General features: G+C 36.0%; 1 protein-coding gene across 3 annotated transcripts; it reads left to right on the top strand.

The window, feature by feature from the left end:
- Positions 1 to 43: 43 nt before the first annotated feature.
- On the top strand, positions 44 to 22,836 carry DYNC1I2_1 (Cytoplasmic dynein 1 intermediate chain 2). Of its 3 annotated transcripts, XM_051210346.1 has the most exons (9): positions 44 to 330; positions 1,142 to 1,269; positions 2,019 to 2,042; positions 12,222 to 12,413; positions 14,151 to 14,307; positions 16,566 to 16,877; positions 17,807 to 18,118; positions 20,431 to 20,734; positions 21,734 to 22,836. In XM_051210346.1, exons 1-9 carry the CDS (start codon positions 92 to 94, stop codon positions 22,004 to 22,006), a joined length of 1,941 nt encoding a protein of 646 aa, XP_051070332.1. In that variant the 5' UTR covers positions 44 to 91; the 3' UTR covers positions 22,007 to 22,836. The 3 variants fall into 3 exon arrangements, with proteins under 3 accessions (XP_051070332.1, XP_051070333.1, XP_051070331.1); XM_051210347.1 differs by lacking the exon at positions 2,019 to 2,042 and having other exon boundaries at positions 21,734 to 22,460; XM_051210345.1 differs by lacking the exon at positions 2,019 to 2,042 and having other exon boundaries at positions 16,566 to 18,118.
- The last annotated feature ends 3,690 nt before the right edge of the window (positions 22,837 to 26,526 follow it).

Here is a 26,526-nt window from a genome sequence, read left to right as displayed (position 1 = left end):
GTTGTATTTTTGTTGCAGTTACTTTATATCGACAACCTTTTGGGTACAATTCGACAGGACCGCTACTTGAGTTTTTAGAATCGCTGTCCTGATGTCAGACCGGAAAGCGGAGTTAGAGCGAAAAAAAGCAAAGCTTCTTGCTATGCGAGAGGAAAAAAAGAAAAGAGAGGAAATAAAGAAAACTGGTATTTACGATGCTGAAGCCTCAGACATACGTCAAACGACTGAGGAATTATTAAAAGATCTTGGCCTACCTGAACCCGTAGTACCTCAGGCTAGTAACATACGTGAACTAGAATCACCGTCTCTTGATACGATTGATGGCGTGCTGTGAGTTTTTCTTATCAGTTTTTTGCTTATCGATCGGTGTATGTATTGTAAGGCGATCTGGTCTATTTACAGTATATATTTTCTATTTCTTTCACCTATCATGGTTACATCAGTTGTGGAAAAATGATCCATCCGAACACCAGGGGACACATACGCCGTTAATAAATTAAGGTTATGGAAAGCTGAAGGCTTCTTTGTTAAACGTCTTTTTCCGAATGTACATATTAAAAGCTTTTTGTTAGTTATGCTAAAACGATTTGCGTCCAGTTGTCAGTGCTTCTTAATCTTTCGAAAACGTAGTTTGAAATTGGCTTGCAATACTGTTTACTGATATGTTCTGTTTTCACTGTTATTTTCGTTGCAACTAAGTTGTTAAACAGGCATGCGAAACCAGCATATAGTTTTTCTACAAATATTTAGTGTGGAAAATTTGTTTGTTTGACTAATGCCAAAAACGTTGTCCCATTTCTCATCTGTTTACTCCATGCTTTTATTAGCTCTGCTGTCAACTTCGGATGCAAATAACTTTTTAATTCGTTAGTGTGAATATCTGCCACGCACATAAATGAAAAGATATTTTGGCAAACCCTAATTTAGGCAAGATAAACAAATAGTTTAACTATTACAAAATCACACTCAAGAAAACTTTCAGCTTCGCTTTTCCGCTAACTACAGTGAAATATCGCAAAATGAATTTGCTCTGATGTCATAGATTGCAAGATGATGACAATTGTTTCCTTACTCAATACTCATGAATTTAGGATGATTTCATATGCCTTTTCCTTATTTCTGCCACACTTTTTATTGTTAGCCAACGTAATTCCAAGAAACGGAAAAATTTGCAAGTTTCCGATGTTTTTGAGATTGCGATTCCTCCTCCGGAAACCATAATTTATAGCAAAGAAACTCAGACTCTAGAAGAACCTCAAGAACGGGAAAGTAAGCAACCAATTTCTCAGTTTCAGTTTTCTATTATAGTTGTTTTCTGTTTACACATTCACCCCATGATCGTTCCATACATAATATCTACCTAAACTATATCCCATAGCTGTACTAAACAGCTCTTTATTACCAATCAATCCGTTTAAATTCCATATAACCACCCGCTACAATAATAAAATTCTATTGCATGTTATAAATTCCGGATAATCTCTACCAACGAAGTTAAGAAACATCATTAAAATCGCATAACTATGTCCTGTTGTATCTCTAAACTATGTTCAATCTACACTAGAAAGGAAATAGCCCGCAGTCAAGCATAAGTGTGGTTAGAATAATTTCAAACCTTGATTAAAATCAAATGATGTCAAGTTATTGACTTTCAAATACTTGGATAACAATAGAAACAAATGTTTATAGATGCAGATAAGATAATCCATGAATTTTTCGTAGAGTAACTAGAAACGGTGATCTAATAAAACAGTGACCTCACTGTTTACTAGTTTCGAAGTGATGGGGTCCCATATCACTGTACCTATATTTGATCACTGTTAGTGACAGGTTTAGTCTTACAGAATAATGTGAGCGGTTCTCCAATAACACATTGTTCCTGATTACTACTCTCTGGAAATGACATAAATTCTCATAAACCTTTCACATATTGAATAAAGTTATGATACGTGGAAAAATTGATAGATTGATATTGAGACATTCTGTGGTAGTATATTCTATAAACTGTATTTGATTAGCAGGTCGTTCAACTGATTATTATGGTAAGTTAATTCTTGACTCCTTCCTTCAAACACTTCAATGTCGTACATTTATGTTTTGTTTCGGCAATTTCTATTCGCTTAATGCTTGCTAAAAAACAAGTTTTTTTCATTTGTTTCATAACATAAACACGATTTTTGTGCATAAACTGAAAAAAGCTAGACTTCTTTCACATGAAATCATGATAGTTATTTTTATTTATTATGGTTTTTGATTCCTTCCCAAACAACTTCGTCAAATGTCTTGTATGCCCAATCAAGTACTTTTTTATATACATGATCTTTTAGTGATGTGCTAGTATTGATTGATCACTATTTGTATGGAGCAAATAGTAGTGTTAAAATCATCATTGTAATTCTGTTGATGTATATTTCTTCATCATATAATTGTAAAACTTTTCAGCGAATTATGCTGCATCAGCATATAGCTAACATCGTGTATCGTTTCTTTTTGGCTCGATTAACTTGTCATAACTATGTATGTATGCATATGTGCATGTTTGTGTAAGAATGCGTGGGTCTCTCCATCTTGTTGCACATGCCGATTGTGAATTGAATCATCATTAACCGGAGATTATACATTCTTCATATAAACCCAACCTTCGCATCGTGTTCACTGACCTAAAACAAATACTCGGTGTACGTTTACGTACTTCATCATATTTGAGTATTTTGTTCCCAAATGGATCAATTTTATCACATTTGAGAATTTGTTTTTACTTAAAAGTATTAATCTTAGATGTACTGTTTCCAATATCAAGAAACAAGTGTAAAACTTGTTTAGTTATCATTGGCCAATCTAATTATAAAAGCGTTTGTAACAACTGGCTTCCCCTAATATTGCTGTGTGAAAATTCTTTATTTTGAAGGTAGTTTTCAAAAAGCTACCAGCCTAAATCATAACTCCTCACAGGTGATGCACTTAGTAGTGGATTATTTGCGGTCCCAATGTGAGTCTATAGCATATAAAGTTAACTAAGTAGAAAGACGAATAATAACTTACCAATAGCTTTGCGTCAGTCAGTCAGTCAGCTACAATGTAGGACCAGGCAAATATATGCATCGGTCCAAGTTGCCATACCTCATTAACATAACAAGATGGACACCGGATTCATAAAAGTAGTTAATTCAGAGGTAGTAATATATAAAAAAAAGATTGCAATAAGGATACAGTACAGGAAGAAAGAATTAGTTCGTAGAAAGAAAGGTATGAAGCGATTTTAATCTCTTAGTTTAAGGGAAGACAGAGTGTATACACCGACGCCATTGTGATCGATTCTGAGGCATGTCACCAAGTCTCCAACCATTGGTTACGAAAGTCACGCGGACCCCAACCAAGTAGTCTGCATCTGCCAACATCGCTCAGACTAGAAGTTAGTGTCTTCAAGCACTGATGCCACGTTTTGGTTTGGCCGTCACTAACTTTCTTCCAACCATCTCCAATACCGGATAGCATTGCACGTCGTGGTAGTCGGTGTTCGCGCATACTTAACACGTGGCCCAACCATCTCAATCGATGAATATTCACAACCTCATCAACTGATTTACCATCATTCACTAATACCCTGCGTTTAACCTCACTATTACTTACTCGGTGATCCCAGCAGATGCCAGCAATATTTCTGAGGCATCTGTGGTCAAATACTAATAGCTTACGAGTGTCTTCTACTCTTAATGACCATGTTTTGCTACCGTAAAGTAAAACAGAACGGACTGCCGCGCAGTATACCCGTCCTTTTATTGATAGACGGATATCTCGCCTTCGCCAAAGGTGACGCAAGTTGGCAAAAGCCAAACGAGCTTTTCGAATCCGTGCTGAGATTTCGTCAGACATCAACCCATTAGGGCTGATCAGACTTCCAAGATAAGTGAAGTTGTCGACGCGTTCGACTACTTCACTCCCTATCCTTAGTTCAGGTGTTGACGCAGACCAGTCCTGAAGCAACAACTTGCATTTCGAGGGAGAGAAGCGCATCCCAAACATTCTGGCATTGTTGCTCAGTGCTACCAGAAGACTCTGCATTTTGTCAGTGTCTTCACCAAACAGGACTATGTCATCTGCGTGTTATAAGTCGATAAGTGGACCTCCTGGAATGAGATCAATACATGAAACTTCAGTCGACGAGAAAGTTATTTGCATCAGTAGGTCTATGATGGAGTTAAACAAAAATGGAGAAAGTGGACAGCCTTGACGAACACCACTTGTGGTTGCAAAAGCAGATGACAGTCCTCCATAGGCTCTGACTCGACTAGTAGTGTTCGAGTAAAGAGCCTTCACAAGGTTTATGTACTTCTGAGGTACTCCTTTCAATGACAGACACTGCCACAGAATCCCGCGGTGTACGGAGTCAAATACTGCTTTTAAGTCAAGAAAGACCACCGTTGTCGGACGCCGATAAGTATGCCTGTGTTCTAGAACCTGATGAATGATGAATATGTGGTCGATGCAACCACGACCAGGTCCGAAGCCAGACTGATTTCCTCGTGTTTGCAGATCAAGAGTGTTTGCTAGGCGTCCGATAATTATTCAGATAATTATTTTAGATGCTGTATTAGTCAAACTAACCCCTCAGTGATTATCACATGTTGATCTTGATCATCAGCAATTGCGACCAGTCAGATGTGATTACATCTAGTTCCAAGGTTTTAGTTAGAATATTAGTCAACCAAATCGCTAAAACTGGGCCACCATCTTTAAAGATCTTTGGAGCCAATCCATCTGGACCAACTGCGCTTCCTCTTTTCGGATAGGCTGTGGCTTTCTGAACTTCAATTGGAGTCTGGGGGCCTGCCTTAATGTTCCATCCGGCTGTTTGGGAATGGAGGGTATTTGTTGAGTGTCTGAATGCCAGTTGAACCACTCCTTAAAGTGTTCCGCCCATCGTTTTAAACGTCTGGATAGGAAGCAGATAAGAGTGTCGTCTTTTCCCGAGATAGCTTCACTTACACTTGACTTATTAATCCCAGTTTCTTTCGTTAGTATGAAGAACTGTCTTGTGTTCCCTACAGCCGCCGCCTTTTCTACCTCTTTTGCTTTCGTTGCCCACCACTGCTCACGGTCGTTCTTTAGACTTGTGGTTAATCTACATCTGGTTTGTCCTCGCTCTTTGTCGTGTTCAGAGCGTGATGGAATGAGTTTACGAGAATCTGTTAGTGTAATAAACTTAGCAGAAATCCACTGGTTGTTCGTGATTTTTTGGTTTAAATCACTGTTAAATGTCACTGCTGTTTCTATAGCTGCTTGTATATCTTTCCAATCAACATCTGGGTCAGCCTCGTTTTCAGAACTACCTAAGTGTGACCTCAGCTGTTCCTGGAATCTACTTCTGGTTTTCTCGTCACTGGGTTCAACTCTAGTGGATCTTAATATGACAGGCATATGCCTACTCGTATTAGAGCATGATCAGAGTCTAAACATGTACCCAGAACGAGCGGCAGTCTTCTATCAAGCCTACTACCTATTGAAAAATGTCCCACTTTTATTCTGATTTATAAGGTGTCCAGCAATAAATGAATGCGTAATGTTGTCGTAAATATAATCTGTAGATTGCATGAAATAACCACTTGTAGACAACTGATCGGTCACTGGGTAGCAACTAATATCATGTTTGTCTACACCTTTTAGTGCTGATAAGATTCTCTCGACTAAGTGCCGATGTTATCACTAGTTTAAATGACTAAAATGTGTGCACCACCTTGAGATGCTAGGCAATCGGAGTAGCCGACAGGAATCACTGGATCTAGACTTCGTGTTCTTTGGCACTTGTCTACAAGGCGTACCTGTTATCTTGAGAGACATGATACTCTTTGGTGAATTCGAATTATTTGTTTGTTTCCTATTGTAGTATTAGAACATTAAGTGGTCATCAAGTGTTCCAATCATAGAGTTACAGACCTTTCTATTATGTATTCTGTACTCATTTTCTTGAAGAGCAACTACAGTATGCAAAAAAGTTGAATCTCATTATGGGTTTTCTAAAACTATACAATTTACGTGGTTATTTCTACTTGAGCTTTGCGCATGGATCCGAAACATGAGTGTGTAAAATGTAAACAATTGTAGCGACACGCAGAAAGTACAAAACGAATCAATAATGAACGAGAAGTCATACAAAAAAAATCCCCACCTTTCAATTTTAAAGATGTGGTGTCCGTCAAGGCTGTCCACTTTCCCCATTTTTGTTTAACTTCATCATAGATCTGCTGATGGAAATAACTTTCTCGTCGACTGAAGTTTCATGTATTGATCTCATTCCAGGAGGTCCACTTATCGACTTATAACACGCAGATGACATAGTCCTGTTTGGTGAAGACACTGACAAAATGCAGAGTCTTCTGGTAGCACTGAGCAACAATGCCAGAATGTTTGGGATGCGCTTCTCTCCCTCGAAATGCAAGTTGTTGCTTCAGGACTGGTCTGCGTCAACACCTGAACTAAGGATAGGGAGTGAAGTAGTCGAACGCGTCGACAACTTCACTTATCTTGGAAGTCTGATCAGCCCTAATGGGTTGATGTCTGACGAAATCTCAGCACGGATTCGAAAAGCTCGTTTGGCTTTTGCCAACTTGCGTCACCTTTGGCGAAGGCGAGATATCCGTCTATCAATAAAAGGACGGGTATACTGCGCGGCAGTCCGTTCTGTTTTACTTTACGGTAGCAAAACATGGTCATTAAGAGTAGAAGACACTCGTAAGCTATTAGTATTTGACCACAGATGCCTCAGAAATATTGCTGGCATCTGCTGGGATCACCGAGTAAGTAATAGTGAGGTTAAACGCAGGGTATTAGTGAATGATGGTAAATCAGTTGATGAGGTTGTGAATATTCATCGATTGAGATGGTTGGGCCACGTGTTAAGTATGCGCGAACACCGACTACCACGACGTGCAATGCTATCCGGTATTGGAGATGGTTGGAAGAAAGTTAGTGACGGCCAAACCAAAACGTGGCATCAGTGCTTGAAGACACTAACTTCTAGTCTGAGCGATGTTGGCAGATGCAGACTACTTGGTTGGGGTCCGCGTGACTTTCGTAACCAATGGTTGGAGACTTGGTGACATGGCTCAGAATCGATCACAATGGCGTCGGTGTATACACTCTCTGTCTTCCCTCAAACTAAGAGATTAAAATCACTTCATATCTTTCTTTCTACGAACTAATTCTTTCTTCTTGTACTATATCTCTATATGCAATCTTTCTCTTATATATTACCGCCTTTGACCTAACCATCGCTGTGAATCCGGTGTTCATCTTGTTGTGCTGATGCAGTATGGCAACCTGGACCGATGCACGTATGTGCCTGATCCTACGTTGTAGCTGACTGACTGACTGAATTTTAAAGATCGTATTAATAAAGAAAATGACGAAGGTAGCAGTAGATAAAACCTGTTGCAAGTAAACATACATAATCTGTTTAACTAATAAAATATGTAAACGGTATAAGCAAAGATGGATAGTGCTTTATATCACAAGCATTCTAAACCAAGTTGGATAGTGGTTAGCAGTGGAATCCAGGAGGTATGTGTAGTGAACAAGAACACCAGTGGGGAAAATCGAAGGTATTTGACGCAAAATTACAGAGCATCTCAATAAAATCTGAGAACCATATAGTAAATCGTTAATTTGCAAAATGTCAATCCATCACATCAAACTTGACTGTTCCTGTTGCAAACATCAATCTATTGTCTCAGATTTTATTGTTAATGTGTTTTCATACCAATTGCGTTCCGTTCTTGTTCCCGTTCTTTCCTCATCGACCTTCTACTGAAATACATTCTATTCCTGACCACCGTTATATAATAATTGTGTGGATATAAGTAACCCACACCACACTCGTCCCCCCCTTTAAAGCACTCATTCATGCGATGGTTCTGCCCGCCGTGTCACTTTCTTCTCTGCAGTCTGTGCCACACTCTCCGTCAAAATGTCGAGTCTGCGGCGCGCTGACCTCCATAGCTCCGTTGACCTGCCGGGGCATCAACATCCTCCCGACACCTGGGACGTTCAACGTCTGCGCTCCAGCGGCCTTCTGAGCCATCCTCACGTCCCACCGCTCCTCTCCGTCGACAGCATCTACAGCCAACGCCGCCCCGTCAGAACGCTCCACTCGACTCCACCTCTCCGCACCAGACTGTACGAACCAGCACCTCAGCTCCAGGCCCGAAACGGCGTCCGCAGAACAGCACCTTTCTCCTCTCCTGGTTGGCAGCGACACCGAATGTAGTGAACAGAACACGAGTGGGGACAATCGAATGTATTTGACACAAAATTACAGGACTTGTTAATAAAATCTAACAATCATATAGTAAATGCTTAATTTGCAAAATGTCCATCAATCGTCTCAAAATGACTCAGACTTCATTCTTCTTGCATTTTCGTACAAATTGAATTCTGTTTCGTTCTTTCTTTATCCATCTGCTGAAATTCATTCTATTCCTGACCACCGTTATATAATACTTGTGTGGATATAAGTAACCCAAACCACAGTAGAACTAAATATGTAATTTTAATAATAATTAACCGAATCTTTAATTTAAAGCTCTGCTTGTCGTCCTCATTTAAAGTCATAAATCTCTCGTATTTTACGATTGAAATCTATTCCGTTATACTTACGAAAATTTCACTCATAACACTGTATTCATTGATATATGTGTAAAAAAAATTAACATTTCTTCCCATTTGCCACGTAGTCCTACATTTTATTCAATGTATTGAACAATCTCCATTAAATTCTAAATCGTTTGTACTGGCCTCTTTAAGCGTTTTCATGTGTATATATATAATCGCTATATTGTTTTGTAGATGTGTAGTACTCAATGAATATTACTGTGTTTATTTCTGTGTATATACGCATACGAGTACAAATGATTTTTTCTCTTAGCTTATTCAATAACTTGCCACAAAATATATTACGTTTGATTACTTGTAAATTACACAGTTGGAGTTGTTTTTCTTTTCTCTTTCTGTTTTAAGGACATGTTGCCTTGGTTCTTTATTTATGGTTCATTAAATGCAGATTATTTTAATTTTTCTCTAATTAATTACACACAGTTCAGTAGAATATCTATGCATGTCTTAAATCTAATACATTGTGTATTATTTTCGCTTTCAGTGTACTTGCATGTGTTTTTAAAAAACATTATTATATCTCATATCTACCTATACCTTTTATTGTGTGAACTTCTTAAAACAAAACAAATTGCAGTGTGTTGTTAAATAATTTTGTTTCTATTATCTATGAAATGTTTATAGGCGGCCTTTGTTGCTTTAAGTTGTCGATTGAAGTAATTAAAACATGTATGTATACTGAACAAAGGAGAGTATATGTGGATAGTAAAGTCTACATGTGGAACAGTTGAATTTGAGAACTAATATACATCAAATAATAAAATGTGTCACTGCTGCTGATTTTGAGCCATATCACTTAAGTACTTACTTAGATATAGAAAACGTAGTCGACCTTTGGCTACTTATATTAATTTTGTCATTAGGGTGGTTGTGAACCTTCAGTGACTCAGGTATTTAGGACACATACTATATATGTCAAGTCATCCCTACCTCGACGCGTGATGTTGGATGGGATAAGAATAAGTTGGAAGAAAGCTAGAAGTGTATCAAGCAAGACGTAGGATGTCCATGAAATTATTGACTGCTAAACTGATCCATATCTCTAGATGCTGGCCACTGGGTTGCGTCCATGCAATAATCGTGACCAATGGTTGGAGACTTTTAGTGACAGTGGTCAGGATCGATCGTAATGAAGAAAAATACATTCACTGTTTGTCTTCTCTTAAATTTTAATTTTAAAAATTTTATATTCTTCCTCTGGATTCAGGTCTATGCCTGAGGTTTGTTATCATTGATACTACTCTTACTATTGCTTATTAATGGCATACCGACGTTACACGTGTGATATTTTAAAGATTTTGTTTACTTATTTGTTTATTTAAATTTATAAACATTGGTACGAAGTGGTACCAAATATACTACATACAAATCCATCAACTTCAAAGTGGGCTGGATACTGCCTAGGTACCCAAACCTAAGTGGATGGTTTTTCTTAGAGGGTCACCCCCTGAGCCTTTGATGTAGAAGTCTGATCCACAAGGCATAGGAGCAGCGCCAAGAGATATGGTTCCATGGTAGCAGGTGACCGAGAATAGGTTCATGCACCACTTGTTCCCTCAGATTCCTGTAGTCCATATGCACGATTGGTTTGGAATCAGGGTTTTCCAACTCCTTCAGGCGGATCCTCTGTAACCATCAACCCGATTTTTACACCGGACATTCGCAATACCGCCGTCGCGAGAAGGTAGTGAATAGGACTTCCCTGGCAGTGGCTATGTATGCATTACCGTATTAGAGTATTTCGACCCTCTGCCATAACAGAGTCTAATTTTAAATATCTTGTTTAGAGATTATGAAGTAGACTGCTGCATCTTTTGCTAGAAACCGACAGACACCTCGCCTGTCTCATGTGACGTGAATTATATATGTACAATATTGGTCAATACTAAGACATGGTTAATCAGATTCTTGATATAAGCAAAATGTTAAATGTAATATCAATGTAAATCAACACTGAATCAGTAATCCATACTCCTTATTCTTCAAAGAAATCCATCCCAAACATCTATGCTTAGCATCCAAGGTTTTAAAGTCTCCCTATTCTATCAACATCAAATAAAACTGCCACCTGTATACTTACGAACAATAAAGGTTTTTAGATTAGATGAAAGTTTCACCATATTTGAAATACGGTCCACTGTTATCATCTGCCACTACTCAATATCAGTGTACAATTTTTTTTATCAATCTACACCTAACTAGCTTTCGCTTATTATCATATTCCAAGCTGCATAACATAAAGTCGTGATCCTCTGTTAGTTCATCTAAAGCTTTCAAGTTTCACTAATCATTCGCTGATGTTTATTTCACTTTATTAATAGTGTTTATAGTTTGCTATTGAATCGTTGTCTTACTGATATTGAACTAAATTTTATCTACAAAATAACGTTTTAATAAAATTTTCATTAACTATAATATTCATATTACACTAATGTTAGTGTAGTTCCATATTTTATCATGTTCAATGGTAAAATACAAGTCTTTTTTATTGTGTGATATACTTTATCATACAAAGTTATATTTCAAGTTATCAGTTACTTACCTACTTACTCCTGTTACTCCTTGTGAAGGAACATAAGCCGCTCACCAGCATTCTCCATCCAACCCTATCCTGGTCTTAATGTGACCTATAATTTGTTTGTATCATATTTCACTAAGTTCAAAAAGAATAATTTTCTTTCTGTGATAAAATGTAGTAAGTTCAATATATTTTCTTATCTCTTTTCAAGATCTATTTAATTTACTTGTCCAATGATTTGTTCAAGTATTCTTTTAAATCGTTGTTTTTCTTATCAATGTTCATATTTAAAATGAAACAAATTTTGTGAAAACTGTATCTTTTTCTAACTAAATTGAAGAAAATTATTGCTTATATTTTTATTGTATAATTATTAAACTTTTGGATCGTTTTTTTACTCAAATTTTTCTGTGTAGTATATAAACTATTGCTGTATATTTCGTCTTCCTTATTTATTAATTACGTACTTGTTAATCAGTTTCTCTTTCACTTAAGAGGTAGTTATGCACACATTGTAATTCCCCATTAATGTTGTTGTATGGTCTGGAATTCACTGTACATTATTGTATGAGTTTGAATTGTAAAGAAGTTATCTGCTCTCTATGCTCTTTTATTACACTGAATGCTGAGGAAGCTACGTCGAGGACACCAACTAGGATTCGCATTATCTCGGTCATAGGAAAAGCTTAACTCTTATCAGTCATAGCTTGTGTGTGCTCAAATCACAATAGAAGTTTGGTTTATAGAGAATTGTAGTTTAGATTCTGGTTGGTAAACCTTGTCAAGTGATACTGACTAAACACGATCGTGACAGCTTACTAAATGTTATTATTTTAGTGCCGCTTTACATTTTTACTTATATATATATCACTTGAGTGTATACCTTACCCCTCTAATGAATACTGAAAATATTTCGCTTAATATACTAGTGAATGATATTATACAGCATGTTTGTTCTCAACGTGTGCAAGATTTCATCATTATATTACATTAGTTTTTGTATGTTGTATGGAACATTGCTTCTTCTTTTTCACAGTATTAACATACGATGAAGGTAATCGTGATGAAGTGGATGCCAATGCTGCGTTAGCGGAACTGGAAAAGATGCCTCATATCGGTGTCACTAAAACTGGACAATCTCGTGGAATATTAGATAAAATTGATGGAATACGGACAAGTACTGATGGTGTTGACGAGAATACCTCAAATGATATTCAACGTAATGATAGTACGTAATTTACATTAAAATTAAGCAATATTATAAAAAGGCCTTTGTAATTTCCACCATTTTTCTGTTCACAGTGTTTTCATTGAGTTTCTTATTTCCACAAACTGTATCATATATCGTTGCTTTTCACATTTAATTCCTTTTGTGCTAATATCAAATGACTATAGAGTGTTGATTCTATGCCCTCGTTGATATCAGATTCGTCTTCAGTGTATATTCACATAAACAGGTTACAGATTGTGGATTGGCTCACTAGATGTAACGTACTCTTTAAGAAATTCATATTAATTTCCAATATCATAGAACATCGTATCGGTAGAATCCTAAGCAACATCCAATCGATCCGTCTCATCTGAACGAAATTCTTTGTCGATATTTCAATATAATTCAATAATAATATTTATATTATTAGTTTCTACTTAATGTATTTTCTTTTTAGAATAGTTCATGGTCTAGTTTCCCCCCTACTAATTCTCACGTTAAATAACACCCATCTGGAAGCCTATCTGCGGTAGTTAATTGTTGATGTCTATGCAACATTCCAAATTATTTTAACTAACCACCGGTTACGGTGGCTATGGACAACTTTATTTCGTATGGTCCCACTATTTGTAGTTGATTTGCTAATGGAACCATTAACATCCGCGATTCAATATTTTTGTTATCAAGGTGTTCGAAATCAATCACCTCCAGATAAATTCCTGAAGTTTATGAAATTGTGCATCATTTTGTTTCATAATGTCTTTTGTCATTAATACTTGGATCGATCCAAACTTTATACATATATAATGAGAACTGTTATGTCGAATAAACTTATGTTACAGCTTTTCTATGAAGTTAATTTTCTTATGTAGTACAGTAGGAGTCCTTATAGTCCGATTTATTTCAACTTGAGGTTTTCAACTGAATTAGATAAGGCGATATAACAATACGTGAATTTCCGTGTAGTCATTTTGCACATGACTGACTTATGCAATCACTGATGTATACCAAACTTACAAAACATGTTATTCACTTTCGATAGTTATTTAGTATTTTTTTTGTTTATTATTTCTGCTCTCCCTAGTGAAAATAGACTGATTTCATTGTAAGTAGTATGGTTTGTAAATATACTGAGATGGGAATTTAGTATTTAGTAGTACAGTAGATTTATTACCTTAAAATGTTGAAATCTCACTTCTCTAAAATTAATAATCATATATATGAAATTTCTTATCTATTCACCTATAGGACTGAATCAAGTTTGTGAATTGATCATAGACGAAGTAAACATTTTTAAGAGATGCAAAAATTATCATTAGATCGATAAAATATCTCATAATCCTTTAATATCTTTGCAAATAACTATCTGAGCTCTTCTTTACTACTACTACTACTGTGAATTTTAGGATGCTGTCAATCATATTACTCTTTTGTCAGCTGATCTAAATCAAAGTGAATTTAGTCATTGATGTTTATGTAAACTACAATGATGTGTTTCCTATATATCGGTTATCTGATTTAGTTTGTTGTTTTGTGAAAGTTAAGTCATCTTTGTGTACAACTTAGTATACAGCTTCAATTGTGTTTGGCATTTTGTCTAATATTTTTTATCGTTCTATCCATTATGTTATATATTTAAAACAATTAGTCCCTTTGATAAATTTCGATAATGCAATGAGAAGACGTAGTTTATCAGAATTATGTGAGTTTCATTTCACTAATTTTATTGACCTTGGTTTATCGTGTCTTTGCTAGTTATCCCAATGTCAGAGGAGGAAAAAGCTCAATTATTATCATCCGATGCTTTTCTACGCTTTTTTGAACGTTCTTCACGTATAATTGAACGAGCGATTTGTCATCCAGATGAAGGTATCTTTTTGGATTATTCCGGTCAAGATCTTGAAACTGAAGAGTGAGTATTTTTGATCATTTATGTTCGTTATCCTTACTTACTTAAGTCTGTTACCTCTCATGGAAGAGCATAGGTCACCCACCAGGATTCTCCATCAAACTCTGTCCTCGGAAGTCCTTTCAAGTTGCTATTCCATTCTCTTGATGCCTGCTTCTAATTCTCGACGCAATGCGCTCTTTGGTCTTCCTCTTTACTTTTACCATTCAGGACTCCAAGTTAATGCTTGCCTCGTGATGCAGTCTGGTGATTCCCAAAATGTATATCCTATCCACCTCCATCGTCTTTTATCTAGTTTCCTCTTCAGCTGGACTTTGGTTCGTTCTTTGATACGGTAGATTGTTGCTGATAGTATCCGGTCAACAGGTATGGAGTATCTTGCTTAGACAACTGTGCAGAAATACTTGTGCTTTTCTGACGGTGGGTGTGATGGTTCTCCAAGTTTCAGCTCCGTACAATAGGACTGTCTTGATGTTCGTATTGAAGATTCCAACTTTGGTGTTGATTGACAGTTGTTTTGAGTTCCATATGTTCTTCGACAGTAGGAACCTTGTCCTTGCTTTTCCGATCCCTTCCCTTACGTCTTCATCGGATCCTCCTTGTTCATCGATGATGCCGGCCACGTAGGTACGTGAAAGACTCCATCTCTCCCACAGTTTCTCCATCAAGTGTGATTGGGTTGGTGTTCTCCATGTTGTAGTTGAGGATCTTGGTTTTTCCCTTGTGTATGTTGAGGCGTGCTGCTGCAGAGGCTTCTTCTACACCTGTTGTCTTTGCCTGCATTTATTGCTGTGTATGGGATAGCACAACTAAGTCATATGTTATGTCCAAATCGTCTAGTTGTATCCAATCTGTCCATTGTATTCCATGCTCCTCCTGAGATGTGGAGGTCTTCATAATCTAGTCAACCACCAGATGAAAGGGAAACGGTGGGAGTAAACAGCCTTGTCTGACACCGTTTCACACTTAGTATGCATCTGTCCTCCATGCACGACTTTGCATTGTAGTTCATTGTATGAATGTTGACAATCATCTTCGATACATCATAGTGTCGAAGAAGGTCCCATTAGGTTTTCCTATCCACGTTGTAACACGCTTTTTCACAATTAAGGAAGTTGATGTATAGTATCGAGTTTCATTCAATTGACCGTGGAAGTGAACAAGATCGTATCTTTTATTCTAAGTAAAGCGTTTCTTAGAGTGTTAGTTGTATTGTAGAAGGCCTTAATTTAGCATGTTTCCCATGTATGTTGTAATTCTTCTGTCGTACCTTAGCGTAAGGTAAAACCACAGTACCAATCCAAAACGAGTTGCAAAGAGGATGAAACGTGCGTTTTGGATTCCACTGCTAGCCACTAGCCCTCTCTGCTTATAATGCTTATGACCCGAGGCAATACGCGTAGTATGCACGTATGCCAATAAGAGACTGATCAATTTCAGTCCTAAACGTCCATGAGGACATTCAGAAAACCAATACAAAAATAAATTTAACGACCTTAGTTTGCAGATCAGTCAGTAGTAACTCGCTGTACGGCTGTTCCTATTACACCTGGCTATATCAAGAAAAGTCATTTTACAGACTTATCCAACTTCCTACCACCTTCAGAGTATACATTTGATACATAGTTTTTCAAACAATCCATTTCTGCACAGACGCACATGATCAGTAACTAGTGCTTTATCATTGTCTTGAAATAACTGATCGTCTAATTATAACTTTTAACAACATGATACAATTATGTCTGTTTTTTGTTTAAAGTTCGGTAACCTCGAAGTTAGGTGTTAGTTCTTGTTGTTTTCTCTCCATTTTTTGATGAAACTTGTAACATTCAATTGGTAATAATTCCCGGACTCAACTCTAGGATGCATGTACATCGTGCTGATAAGTCCCAAATAGGACGAAATGCTCTTCTTGGATTTGGTCGCTAGCCACATTCCGTCCATTCGCTTTTTATGGTTTCTTGTTCTGTGTGTTTTAGGCATATGGTGCCTGACAAAGGTTATGAATCAGTTAGTGAGTTAGTGAATATCTTCACCAATTGAGGTGTTTAGGATATGTGTTGCCCATGCTTAACCAGTGGCTACTTCGACAATCGAGGCTTTACTTATTGGTTTTCTTTGGAATCAACGTCCTACGTGTACAGCAGTGCAGAAATACAGTAGAATCTTTTCAATCCGTTTGTGTCTCAGTATCGTTTTGTTATTGATTGAAATCAGATTTTAATTCTTATATACTTATTTATCGCTTTTTCTTGTTTTAGGTCTGATGAATTGTTAACTGTATCGAATGAATTTTTTGATGAAAGATGGTCTAAACATCGTACAATCACTGGTTTAGATTGGTCAACTATATTTCCAGAATTATTACTTACAGCATATCATATGAATGAAGAAGCTGTTCATGAACCTGAAGGTGTTTGCTTAATGTGGAATATGAAATATCCAAAGAAATTAACACCGGAATTTATATTTCATTGTCAATCCCCAGTTACATCGGCTAGTTTATCACGTTTCCATCCAAACATTGTAGTTGGTGGTACTTATTCTGGACAGATTGTCTTATGGGATAGTCGGTAGGTTAACTAATTTTTTCTAAAAAGATACTTTAACTTAATGAAATCTTAAAAATCATGTGCAGACGGGTAGTTCAGTGGTTAATGTATCCGAAATTCAACCATTAAGTCTCAAGTTTAAATGGTGTTCTACCTATTTTAGTTCAATTCAACTTATAGTATCGTGCTAGCCGTCACACTTAAAATGTAACTCAAATACAGGTACACGAATATGTTTCTGGTAATGAGTTGATAAAAGAAAAAAACCTCTATACTACCTAACAAACCACTGAAAAAATACAGAATGTTAATGTAAAACATGTAAGTAAAGCGTGAGATTGTTGTTTATAAGACTAACCCAACATTTTCTTTCCAGTTATTAGGTCACGAAAAGTAATTTAATGTGACTAGATCAATGAGATTTGTTCTAAAATGTCGTATGTCATCTGTAACTGTCTACCATTTTCAATGTTGTTTATAATTATTTATCAAGTTTAAATTCTTACACCACTTAGTTCAGTAGTCTGGTATTCATTGCACTGGCTATGTTTTATTCCATTGTACTTGTTTTACTCCCAAAGTTGCTTTTGATTTATCATTCTTAGTACTCTTACAACATGTCTCGAACAAATGTCCTAGACTTCATTTCACTCTTTCTTAAACTCATCCTTGCTTAACATGCTCAGGTTAATGCGATTACCTCTGTTGATATTTCAGTAATGCTCCCAAGAATATCCACTTCACACAATTATAAATATACCCCAGAAGAGGCTAATTTTACATTAGTTTTCTGGAGAAGCATACAACACTCATCCTTTTACATTACGCCTGGGTAAGATCACTAGTCCTCACACATAAAGTAACTCGAAGCCGATTGCATGAACCAGTACTTGGTTGTATAAGTTACTTCGTCACATGTATAAACGAGTTTTCTCTCTCTCGAATTATAGAGTCAATAAACGAACACCAGTTCAGCGTAGTCCATTAACATCATGGGCTCATACCCATCCAGTATTTGCAATTACACTAATTGGTACTCAGAATGCCCACAATATTATTAGTCTAGGATCAGATGGCTCATTATGTGCATGGAGTTTAGAAATGTTAGCACAACCACGAGAGAAAAGTAAAGTTTGTGAAATGTCTTCTGGTGGTCTGTTCGATCTTTATCCTACATGTATGTCATTTTTTGCTAATGATGTGAATAATTACGCTGTTGGTGCTGAAAATGGTAATGCTTATTGTGGACAACGGCATAGCAGGTAATAATAAATTAGTATTTATTTATTTATCTTTTTAAATTTAATAATAAGTTTCACTGTCCAAGCACATCATAATTATCTACGAATGTTTGAATTATCGTACTTTAAATATTCAGGACTGAATTCCTGTATCCATCCAGTAATCACAATCCATCTATTCCAGAGAGCTTGTGCAAATATATTTTTTGAGACAGTACACACAAGATGCACGTATGTCAATAATGACTGATCAGAATTCAGCCCTGAACATTAACAATCGGATCATTCAAACCCTTATTAAATGTGTGGTGCATATATATTTGGTGCCCTGTTGTACCAATATTTATGTGCTCAAATAAAAATAAACCCAATGCTCAATTTTTTGGAAATTATCAAGTCAAACCTAGGTAATGATACCTACAAGTAATGTTAATATCATACCCATTACAGATGCTATATTACACTGACGTATCTTCAAAGTAACTTTCAACTCAACTCTTTCAGATGATTAATTTCCACCAATTTTGCATCTGATAAGAAGCGAAAGAAATAAGATGAATTCATGGTATTCTGCTCCACTCTTTGTTCTTGTTCTGTTCAACAACATAGAGCGAACTATGTGTATTAACTATTATAGAAGGTTATAAGGTTGACTAGATGACGCGGAGGATTAATTAATTTATGTACGATGCGATGTTGGACTAATTGATATGTTAAAGCGGTACCTCATTGTTTAAGGTTTTTAACTGTCAGTTTAAGTTGCATGCTTGAACTCCGGTCTATCTACTTTAGTTTGAGCAGCCGAGTGGTATCACTAGAATATAGTTATACTAATATTTACTTGGAAAATAAGTCAATCGGTAAAATTGATTTGTCAGTATATGGTTGTGGAGATTGTTAGGTTTCACTGAGACCACAAACCGATCGATGTCAGACCACCATTGGAAAGCTGAGAGTACTGGACTGCCGTTTCGTGTATCCATGATCCCGCACGCAGGATTTGAACCCAGGATGTCAGTTCGGTGATCTAGAGATTAATCGTTCTCACATGAGACCGAAGGTCCTGGGTTCGAGCTCCTCGTGGGAGTCGTGGATGCGCCCTGCTGAGTAGTCCGATACTACGACGAAACGGCCGTCCGGTGCTTTCATTTTTCCAGTGACGATCTAATATTAATCGGTTCATGATCTCGATAAAAATTGATATACATGAATGCAATTAATATAACAGAAAGGTTTGGTAGTTAAAAGTTTCTTTTATGCATAACATGTTTGAAAATTATTAGTTGATGTCTGAGTGATAAATAACATCAGTAGTAGTTACAAAGTGTTAACAAATTAGTTACAGTTATTTGCAATAGTATTAATATATTTGTTATTTATCTTGTCTTGAACAGTAGGTATTTCATTTCAATAATCACTATTGTTATACCGTTTTCTTTGATGTTAAAAATCCTGTTTTATTCTGATTTCTTATTCATTCATTCATTCATTCATTCATTGTTTATGGTTTATTATTTCACACTTTATGCACAGAATGCAGACAATCTACTTATCACACTAATTGAAAAATAAGTTCTTAATTGTAATTGTACTTTCAAATGAATTTATACTTATTTCCTTACACCTGTTACCCCTCGTGGGGGAACATAGGCCGATCACAAGCATTCTCTGTCGAACTTTGTCCTAGACAATCCTCTTCAGTTGTTTCCAGTTGCTACTTCTAAATAAATTTATAACTAATTAACTACGTCATTTAACAATAGTGTTTGTTATATATGATTGTTAACTGGTGAACGGAACTTATGGATTATTTGTTTAAATTGTCATTTTAGTGAATAGAATTTATCATAGTGGTTAACTAAATCAATATACTTAATCACATTAATTACTGTCTAATTTTCAATATTCAGCTCATCTGTACATTTCTAAATTTGTATAAGCGCCTGTTTATTTCGTTTGATGGTCAATTCAAACATCTGATATGTAGTGTATACAGACAGACCTCTGTTATATTGCAGATAGACAAATAGACTCAGCATAGACAATCGAGGTGTATCTACCTTCTTTTATTTACATAGTTTCCATGATACATATTAAAATTCTTTTAGAATATAAATTCTAAGGATTTCAGGGTTTTTCATTGTTGAATTTTACCTGTTGTTAAAGTATCTACAAAGTAAACATGCATCGTAGAAGTTTAGTTTAGACGTGTAAATTAACAAGTTTAAGTAAGAAGCTTAGTTTATTAAATTCATTATTGACTTTAATGAGTTGTATTCCTTTTTTTAAAAAAAAATATAATTAAACTAATAAAACTTATGAATTCTCTTTAGTCGTACGGGTGTTGCTGAAGAAACTTCACGTCATGTTCCATATAAAGGACATGGTGCACCTCTTACAGCCATCTCTACTCATCCAAGTCCTTGTGCTTTTAGTTTTTCATCGCTGTTTCTTACTGCATCATTAGATTGGACTGTACGTTTATGGTCTACACGTGAACATAAACCTATACATACATTTGATGATTATTCGGATTATGTATATGATGTATGCTGGAGTCCTATACATCCGGCTGTATTTTCCGCTGTTGATGGTACTGGAAATTTAGATATATGGGATATGAATCAAGATGCTGAAGTAATTATTATTGTTATTATTATTATTATTATTATTATTATTATTATTATTCGTTTCTTGAAACTTGTGTATTACTGTTGTTATTTTAATAGTGATAATTTCAATTTCACTGTTGAAAATAGCTTGTATGTATTGTATTAACTTTAGTTGATTGGTTTAGGTGATCATTTATACGGAACGTTTGATTGAACCGTCATCCCTTCTACTAATCAGTATGTTTTGAAAAGATTTAACTATTGAATTATAAGCTAAGATTTCATTCTACTTGTGAAGAATTTGACATAATCATGTACTTCTGTCAATTGTTTGATGCATTTGGCTTCGAATCATTTCGTATTCTATCTACTTCGGTTTGAACAGTCGAACGATATTATTAGCTTTTGTACAAATGTTAAGGTTGGATTTTTCTATTTCTGGAGATCAATGTCTATACATTTCGCAAGCTGTTATAACGGAACGAATATTAGTGAAGCAGTTTTATATTGAGAACTGTTTTGCGGATTATTAACCCGTACATATGTTCATCAATCGCACTTGTGAATATTTTACTTCATTTCAGCCACAACTTTCGGGGATTATGTTCGGAAGATCCTTCAGTTCCTTCTATGTATTTGCTTCTACAGGTATATTTAATTTCTTAAATATATGTACAGGTGACCTTAGAAGGGTATCGGCTCACTTTTGATTGATTTATGGGACATTTTTTGTTATGCACCAAGAGTAGTTAGGCTGCAAGAAAGCTTCTCTTTGACCCTGCTTTAATCCTTCTGTCAATCCTGCCTGAAATCTTCCCACCTTTGAATGCGAGATGGATGTAGACAGGTTTTCTGTTAACAGTTGTGTTTGTGGACTTCCTGTAATAATTTTTTCTTGACCTTACATTTTCACTAGTAAGTGTTTGTAAATTGAGTTACAGAAATTTAGAACTGAGTTTTCAAATACTTCGCTTTACCTGTATTTGTTTTATTTCATTGCTTTGACTTATTTACTTCATTTCAGATTCCTGTGGCTCGTCGCAAATTAGGATTATCAAGCAATGTAGACACATCTTCATCGTCATCATCTGGTCTAGTTGGTGTTGCTTTAAATAAATGCCGTTGGAATATTGCAGGCACACATGTAGCTGTTGGAGATGATACCGGTCGTGTTACTGTTTGTAATGTTCACGAAAGTCTTTCTCAACCTGCCACTGATGATTGGTCTAGTTTCGCACATGTATTATCTGATCTTAAACACTATGAAATGGAGCCAGAAGTAGAAACAGAAGCATAATCTTGGTTTAAGGCCTGATTTTCTCTATTTTTTTGTATTTCTGTGAATCATACATACCTCTTCTATGTAACACCAATCAGCTTCAATCTTATTTTAGGTTGTTTTGAGAACTGAAGTTGCATTTGTAAGTTGACATTAGCATATTTGGTTTTCATGACAATTGATAAAGTACTTTAATATAGGGGTTCCGTTTAAAAAATATCTTTAAAAGGCTGTGTTGGGTTTCTTTCTTTTTTTTGGAAAAAACTTCTATGACTTGTATTTTGTTTTATTTTGGTTCTATCTAATTATGTAAGTAGTTTAAGATGACAGTGTGCAATGGAGTTCTCAATTTCACTTTTATTCAAATTTTTGTTATTTGTGATAATGCTCTTAAATTTCATAATATTTTGTCTGACTCGGTTACTTTTGATGCTTCCTTATAATTATCATAAATAATACTGAATAATAAAAATCGTCTTTAGTTTTCATTCTAGTCTGATATTTTTATTAGATGATTTGTAAATATCTCGTAAAGGTCGTAATTTGTTCAGTAATCTTTTTCCATTTTAGATTTGATAAACTATCACTGGGGGTATTGAAAGAGCATCAAAATAGAGCTGAGAGTATATTCAGAACTTAGTTGGATTGTAGGACATTATTTCAGTTGTGGTTAGCATTCGGTTCTCGACTGCAGTTGTTAGAAATCACTATTACTTTTATGTCTGTCGCAACCTACATTTTGACTTTCCTTTTATCACTCGGTGTTTATACATATATAGTGTTCCGTCTGTCTTTAATACGTGTGTGTAGCCGGACTATGAATTTGTGTACGAATATATAAACATAACCTGGTGCTACCAGAGTTTTGTTATAGTCACATTGTGCCTTTTTCTTTAGACAGATCCAGTGGCATCCAAATAAATTTTCACTTAGCTAGTAGATAAGGAAACTCCGCCTGGAGCCCCTCTGGAGCTACTGCCGGTTCCAAATCAGGGTAAAGGAGGTGAGTTGGGCATGGAGTTACCGACCTCATTCCGTAGAAAACTAACTCGCTAAAAAACGCTAACCATTAATTTAGGTACACGGAATGCTCGTACAATATATAAGGAGGTAGAAAATACATATTGTTAAGTAATATAGGTCTTAAGCAATTCGCACTCGGTGATAACGAAATACAAGGTGATATAATTCGATGAATGCCTAGCCACTTGGGATTCATTGAATTATGGGTTCTGGAGTCAATGTTTATATCCTTTCAAAGCACTCAAATTATGGAATCGCATCATATGGTGATATGATGGAAAGAAAAGTCGATTTTCGATTGATTTACTCATTATGAGTTTTGTTCAAGATTACTTTCGTTTCGATTCAATGTAATGTTTACTCAATGTAGTATTTATTTTCTTTTCTCGTATGATATTTTATTCTGTATAATATACGATATTCTTGTATTCCATTGACATGGACTATGCTCAGTATGGGATTTGTTATAACTCTGGGTATTTTTCATATATGTGATTACATTCTAATTATTAATAAAAATGAGTGTAAAATCAATATATAGACCAGTGTATTTTAGACTATTTTGATCATCGTTCATCGTCGTATTTTGGGGCTAATAATTCTTCACTTATGACAGTCTTGTGTTCTTACTTTCGCATCCTGGGAATTGCCGATGTTCCTCGTTCCGAGTATAAGTGATCAGCTCTTTTTCCGGCACAATAATGATAATTTGTATCTATAATGATGGTCTGTTTTCTAGTACTATACCTACAGGCCTGATCAGAGTTATCCTGGGAGCATCTTACAAGTCTGCTTTTTTTGTAGCCGGTTGGAAATGGGATCATAGTAAAAAAGCCTAATATGAAATATACAAGGATTGCTTATCGAACTTCTTGTTACTTTGTTCAGATAAAACATTGTGGATTATCAAGCAAATCATTGATCTATGGGCTATGAATTTCTAATTTTTTCCAGGTATTAATTCTAGATCCTCCTACTTCACATGATATCTTATATTTGCTTTATAGTTTAACTGCTAGATCATTTGATCCTCAATGACGGTTATTTTTTTAAGATTGTCTCATTATTGTACATCTCATAATTAGGATTGATTCATGTGTGATTTTGTGCCTACGCGTATCTTTGCATATCGATTATCTTAATGATTGTTTATTCGAATTATTAGCAAGAGCATTTAGAGATTTACGTTTGTTTATGGTTAGCAGTTGTCAAGTTCACGCTGTTACAATTTGTTTATTGTTATTGTCTTCCTGATCAATGGTACGCGTGAAATATACCCATCTTCAACACTGGCAACATTCGACTTCCAATTTATCCTTATTAACACTATGTAACAACAAGACGAAGATCAATGCTTCGTTGTTATCATAGCTTTCAACGGAATCAGAAGGCTCACTATAGTGTAGTACAAACAGCTGAAGATTCCGTATGCCAAAGTCCTATGAGAAAGTTCAGGGCAGATAAAATATCCCCCTATGAGCAGCAAATATTTTTCTTTGCAGGATTCAGCTCAGTCAATAATACACGTTCTTTCAGCCGAATAAAAATAAGTAATATTTATTGATCATCCACTTGGAGGCCAGATTAATAGATATTATAGTGGACCCGCAAAATACATTATTCAATATGCAAAACAAATAATATTATGCCAACACAAATATTAAATGGGCTCATGTAAATAAGAATTTGATGGAAAAAAACTTAAAAAGTCATGTTAAATGATAAGATAGTAACAATAGTTAGGGAATGAATGCTACGTGTAAGCTCACTCATAGGTAATCACCTCGATTAGATTACAGTTCATTGTCAAATGTTTCTTGAGCACGTTTGGCGTTTACGACGTGAAGTGAAATGTGAATTCAATAGGGTTATTAGGAAATAATTCAGGTCAACAATCTCACGTAATGAAGGGTGACTCAAATGAATACTACAAGACAATCACGACACAGAATATAGGCTTTTTTAGGACTGAAATAACCTATTCGTTGTATTGACCTTGACCGGCTTGCCTCAAGGTGATCATTTCATCCGGTGCACATCAGGTCAGTGGCCTGCATGTAAGCTAGCTTAAGTTAATAGCACACTTGTCTTCAGAAGTCCAGAATATTTCAAAAAGCACCAAATGACATGCAATCATGTGTATCATATGTTTTTGTTTAGCTTTCAGTCAAAAAAACCATGTTCCGCTGTTTATTTGTCAGCCTATGACTAGCAAAGAGAGGTTCGTTTAATTCACCCTTTCGTCACTGCCCTAAATTCTCTCCATCTACTAAATAGCAATGCAGAGTCAAGTACTTCTGACAGTATTTCGGCTGACCTAATCGATGCTTCTTGTAGATAATCCTATCTCAAAAGTTCCTAACATGGAGTGCATTAGAAGATGCCTTAAAATTTTTAAACGTGTGTGGATAGCATAATTGTTAAGTGCTGATAACATATTCTCACTACATTCACGTGCAAATTAAAAAGATCTCTATCGATTGGCGTAAATATTTATTTATTGTCCTCAGGTGCACGTCGCGTGTGAATAGAAAACTCTAAGAAACTGCTATTTTTAATAAACTGTAAGATTGACAAATTATAGTTAACAGCGCATGTTTCATAGCTGTGAGTTCATCTTTCAAGTGGCCTTTCGTAGTTGAGTGTGTGCCATAAGGTCATTTGAGATGGCTCAATCATCCGAGTACAAAACATTTATTGTTTGAGATCCATGGTCTAAGCATTTTTCAATTGTGGTAATAAAACTTGAGATCCACACCGCTATTCTCTTCCTAGTTAAATCAGATACTAAAGGTAAATCAGTAGGAATCACACAAGAAATCGCCGTAGTTGATGTGAAGAACATGTACTTCAAAACTGCTCCGAGTAGGTGTGTAGTAAATTATTTCCAAGATCATCTCACTCTTTCGATGTATTCAGTCTAGTACGTAGGAACGTAATGTTACAGGAGTTTTATTCGGTAAACCGGCGGCAAGGAAGTTAAGGCGCTGAACCATTTATCTCGTTTGATCGCACCTGGTGTCAGTATGGCATTAAAAGTGTGGGATTAGAGGTGTTGAGTTGGCCAACGCTTAACTGTGGATCTGGTAGGTCAGACTATGAAGAGCACCTAACAATGACCCAAACCTCTATATATGTATCACTATAACCATGTCCTACATGTTAGTATCGTTCAACAATAGATAAGTACAGATGCATTTAAACAAACTGCTGTAAGCCCTACTAGCCCATTGAAGGTCGCCGGCTGTGGGTGTGTAATCCACTTGTCTGTGCGAGGTTTGCTTGTGTTTCTTCTGTCATTGTTGTTTTTTGCAGACCTGTACTAAGTATGACAGGCGTGGTGAAGCGGTCAGTCCAGTGGTGTACACTTGACATCATATGATTTTGGCAGGGGAGTGTCAAGGGAGACGTGGTGCTGAACCAATTATATTGTTTGGCAATGCTAACATTTTGCTTTCTGACACTAGTATCGCACTATAGTGACCTCGCTCGTGGTTGCCATTTAGAGTCAGAGA

This window comes from Schistosoma haematobium, chromosome ZW (genome assembly GCF_000699445.3).
Source record: "Schistosoma haematobium chromosome ZW, whole genome shotgun sequence".
NCBI classification, from domain to species: domain Eukaryota; kingdom Metazoa; phylum Platyhelminthes; class Trematoda; order Strigeidida; family Schistosomatidae; genus Schistosoma; species Schistosoma haematobium.
Note: the sequence above shows the minus strand (reverse complement) of the source record. Positions and strands in the feature narration are given on the sequence as shown.

Excerpts from the sequence above, each read along its gene's own strand:
- DYNC1I2_1 (XM_051210346.1), top strand. The coding sequence starts at position 92 with ATGTCAGACCGGAAAGCGGAGTTAGAGCGAAAAAAAGCAAAGCTTCTT. Across the intron at positions 1,270-2,018 it reads AGAACCTCAAGAACGGGAAA|CAGGTCGTTCAACTGATTAT; the intron begins GTAAGCAACCAA and ends GTATTTGATTAG. Across the intron at positions 14,308-16,565 it reads CAAGATCTTGAAACTGAAGA|GTCTGATGAATTGTTAACTG; the intron begins GTGAGTATTTTT and ends TTCTTGTTTTAG.